Source organism: Lissotriton helveticus, chromosome 5_1 (genome assembly GCF_964261635.1).
Source record: "Lissotriton helveticus chromosome 5_1, aLisHel1.1, whole genome shotgun sequence".
Taxonomy (NCBI): domain Eukaryota; kingdom Metazoa; phylum Chordata; class Amphibia; order Caudata; family Salamandridae; genus Lissotriton; species Lissotriton helveticus.
The window spans coordinates 1,710,598,434-1,710,603,101 of NC_136065.1; the positions used below are offsets into that span (position 1 = coordinate 1,710,598,434).

The 4,668-nt window shown below is 40.3% G+C and overlaps 1 protein-coding gene across 1 annotated transcript; it reads left to right on the plus strand.

Annotated features, from left to right (window-relative positions):
- Positions 1–1,153: 1,153 nt before the first annotated feature.
- Positions 1,154–2,095, plus strand: LOC144752778 (olfactory receptor 5V1-like). The gene has a single exon (XM_078640630.1). It carries the CDS (start codon positions 1,154–1,156, stop codon positions 2,093–2,095), a length of 942 nt encoding a protein of 313 aa, XP_078496756.1.
- The last annotated feature ends 2,573 nt before the right edge of the window (positions 2,096–4,668 follow it).

The window sequence follows — 4,668 nt, forward strand, 5'->3', positions numbered from 1 at the left end:
GCTGGTATTTTTATCTGTTTTGAGATAAGCGTCGCTGATAGCGTGCTACCTCAGCGATAAAATGCAGCGATACCCGGCGATAATTATCCTAGCACTTAGCGATAATTAACGCTGGTGGTTGCTGACATGCCCCGACGTTCTTTATGTTGGCCATGTAAAGGCAATATTTTCTCTTGATGCCAGACTTGGGATCATTTATTGACCTTATCCACTAGCTATAGTCTAGGCTTACCCTTCTCTGCTGTACTGATTGCTCCTCTTTCTTTAGCAGCAGGACTTATTGGATCCTCAATGGTATTTGGTACAGTGCAATGTAGTGGCTGATCAGTGGTGTGTACATGACAGTGGGTGTTGTGCTTCTGATGGTTGTATTTACACACCTGTGTAGTTTATTTGAGCAAGCTGTGTGCTTGTTCTATTTTTGCGTTCATCAATGTAGTCATTATGAGGTTTTCTTTTCATGTTTTGATGCTTTTGTTTATATTTTCTTGGTCTTTCTGCAGCAGGTCATAGTGCCGACACTTAAGCATAGTGTATGATAATTTTTTTCAATAGTTTGATGTTTTTGTGATTGTGCTTTCTATATGTACATACGTTGCATGTAAAAATTATGTTTATTTTTTATGGTTAGGTTGTGCTTTTTGTTCAATGTGTCTTGCGCGCATTTGGATATCTGTACGTACGTGTTACCTAAATTGTGACTTTATTGAAATTATTGCACTTGCATTTAAATGTAGGTACATTTTAGTGTAAATTATTCCTGCTTTCAGCAGTTTATGCCACCTTGTATATAATGTGTTTGTTTTGCACCAAAGCTGTTAGCAAGTTTGCAAAAAAGAATGTGAGCTTATACTACATGTACAAACTGTGCACGTGCATGTGGCACTGCATCATATTTGCCATTGCTCCCGATCACTATGATTTGTATTCAATACACATGGATCATAATGGTGTTTAAGTATTCAGGTATGCATTGCTACATTTTCACAAAGTGATAAGCATGTTGAGTACTTGTGGAGTGTTACTACCCTTAGCATACTTTCTATGTCTTTGCTAGTAGGAATCTAACCAGCTGTTTATGCTCTTAGACAACCGCAGCTCCCAGTTGACCATGTAACATCTCTCTCCACAGTGACCCATATCAGAACATTGGATGTCATCAGGAAATCAAACCACAGTAATTGAGTTTATCATGCTAGGATTCCCAAATCAGCCTAGTCTGCGGACATTATACTTCACGTTGTTGCTTATTGCTTACCTAATGACCATGGTGGGAAATGTTACAATTTTCTTGCTGACAAGGTCTGACCCACACCTCGACGCACCCATGTACTTCCTTCTTGCAAGCTTGTCTCTTTTGGACATCTGTTACATATCTGTGACTGTACCCAAGATACTGGCTAACCTCATGTCCAAGAAAAGGGCTATCACTTATGCAGGCTGCATGGCACAACTCTACTTCATCATCTTCTTTGAAGGGACAGAGTGTTTCCTCCTGGCAGGCATGGCAGTGGATCGCTACCTGGCGATTTGCAACCCCCTCCAGTACACAGCCATCATGACCAAGGGAGTATGCAACATGTTGGTTATTGGGTCATTAGCAGGTGGAAGTGCCCATTCCCTGCTGCACACACTGCTCGTATGCTGGCTGCCGTTTTGTGGTACTAATGAAATCAACCACTTCTTCTGTGACATCCCGCCTCTTCTTAAACTCTCATGTGGAAGTACCTATGTGAATGAGATTGTACTTTACACTGTTAGTGGGGTGTTCGTAGGTCTTGGTCCATTCGTATTTATTTTTGTCTCCTACATCTTCATTGTTTTGGCCATCATTGGGAAGACATCTTCAGAAGGAAGAAGCAAGCTATTCTCAACCTGCACCTCTCACCTGCTAGTGGTTGCCTTATTCTATGGCACTGGTAGTTTCACCTATGTGAGGCCTGCCTCCCATTATGCCCTGGAGCATGACAAGCAGGTTTCGTTATTTTACAATGTGCTTACTCCTATGCTAAACCCAATAATATACAGCCTTAGGAACAGTGAGGTGAAAAAATCTTTAAAGAATACCTTCAGGAAATACTGTGTACAGTCTTAAAGGCTATGCCACTGAAATGATGCACCCGCCACAATTTGTGATGAGTAACTTGATTGGTTGACTGGTTCTCAGTAATGAGGGGGTGCCATTCAGGGGTTCTCTGAATATTAAAGTTTCAATGAATGTATATTTATATAGCACAACAATTCAAAATAACTGCAGTACCTATACAAATATTGGAAAGCTGGTAGAATAAAGTCAACATACAGATACAAAAGTAGAGAATGTGGGGGAATAAGATATATCTTAATGAGGTTACACTGGCTTGGGACTCGTAGTCATGCCCAATATAAATATAACATTGACTAGTTTTTAAAGAAAAATGGGGACCTGCGATCTAAGAAAATATTAGCAGATGTAAGCTTTGAGCTTCATCCACTAGCTACTGACACTTTTTCATTCTCTGCGATGTATTCTTATATCACCTGGGGCAGGTTTAAGATGTTTATTGTTTTAGTGCACTTTTACTTTCCATTGTTTTTTTAATGTTTTTTGGGATCTGATAATTATTCTAATACAATGATTTATTTCACTCACAATATATGCCTAATTATTAATAGGCATACCTAACTGCTTGTTGCCTTCTTTTTCTTCAGGTAAAGCTTTTGTGTTTCTCTGTGTACAAATAGTTATATATTGCCTTCATTTTGGAGATGAGGAGGTTATGAGAAATGTAATTGGGTGCAAGGTTGTTTCACTAAGTGGTGACTTGACTAGAGAAACTACTGACTCCAATGACCATATATTATGATGCCAGAGTCGGGGGTACACGAGGTCCATGGATCACAGGGTACACAGATGTTCCTGTTGCATAGACAAATAGGGATAGACACACACCCACACGGATTTATATTGAAAACATGGCTACCAACTTTGAGTTGTTCCCAGGTTTGGGAGATCTATTGTTGGAGCACATCTATATCGAACCACCACCTAAGGTTAGCCTTAGCACAGTGCTCCCCACATCAAGCTAGAAAAGTGACAAAACATTTTGCTTTTTTGCAGCAATGTCTTCTAGCATAGGATTAGCCAGTCATACACATGCAGAGCTGAAAAATGGAAAACTTATTTTACCACTCCAGACACAGTATTACAGCTTTGTATTACTAAAACATTATCTAAGCCACCCTGGAATGAAGAAACTCTTGACCCATGTATTTTGCTGTTATTAGAGCTCGTCAGAGAGGTATAGCTTTATATTGGCACAAGGGGGCACACAGTATAGTTGAACAACAAGCACTCACAAGCTTAGAGTCACACAAAATATGCAGAACAATGCTTAGAAATCTGGGTCGTTGTCAAGTTTAGGTGGAGAGCTGGACTTTTTGGAGTGCATCTACAACACCTGCAACACTCTAAAAAATATATTTATATCAATGAAATGTGTCTCAAACAACTACACCTTGTGCCCTAAGGTAATTAAACCTGCACCCCTACTGTGCACAGTACTGTTATCAATGATGGTTTTTCAAGTGTTGCAGTGATGTTGCCAATGATGTTATAGAATGTGTCACGTGTGATGTAACAAATGGGGTAATTAGCATACCATGGCAAGGCTGCAAGTTATAGATACCTGAGGGCATGTGTTTAGTGATCTCTCAAGGAAGCTGAGTAAAACAGGGGGGGGGGGCAAAATCCAAAATCCCTGAGCATTTTCCATAGCCTTTTTTAGCCAGTGCATTTAGCAAATACTGCTGAACAGAAAGTGTTCTTTTTGTGATTTAACGTAATTCTGGCCAATAGTTAAAAAAAAGTAAGGATAAAGAATGTTTGTACTTCCAGGCAGTTGGTTTTAAGGTACTGTCATTAGAGCCCCCCTCCCCAAGCCATTAATGGGCCCCAAGTATCTCATTCCCAGGGGCCAGCACAATAATATAGGAGGAGGGTTGTTCACTGAGCATTGAAAGGTTCAACCCACTGCCAACTGCTCCTAAACTGTGTCCTGGACAGCCACTCCCCTGGACACAGTGATTTTCCTGCCCACAGAAGCAAGTAGGAGCACACTTTTGTTTCCATGTCCTTTTTAGGAAAACACTTACACTAACTTGATGTTGTCATCAGTGATGTCATTTGAGATGTCATCAGTGATGTCACTGGCCATGTCATGAGTGATGTAATTTATGTGGCCATAAGCAGTGCATTGTGGGGGCGCAAGTTATAGTTAGCTAAGGTAACTATAACTGCCGAATTTCTATGATTTTATGTGTGAAATCTGTGCCTAAATGTAACGTTCCTGTAACATTTCTTTTTTTCACTGAATTTTCAAGTTTTTAAAAATTCTATTTCCTAACTATAATGTCCAAGTAACCTTTGCTTTTTTTTAGTTAATTTCTAGGGTTTCTTTTACATTTTATTTCCTAACTGTACCTGTAACCTTGAGAGTAGGTGTGTATTTCAGTACTGAGTAGACGAGTGAGTGCCTGTAAGGTTGGGTGAGTGGCTGAGTGAATAGCTGTATGGGTGAATGTGTGTGCCAGTGGCTGTATCAGTGACTGAAAGGTTGGTGTGAGAGGCTCTATGGAAAGGTAAGTGGGTGTGTGAGTGGATGTCTGGGTGACTGAGTGGCTGCGGGA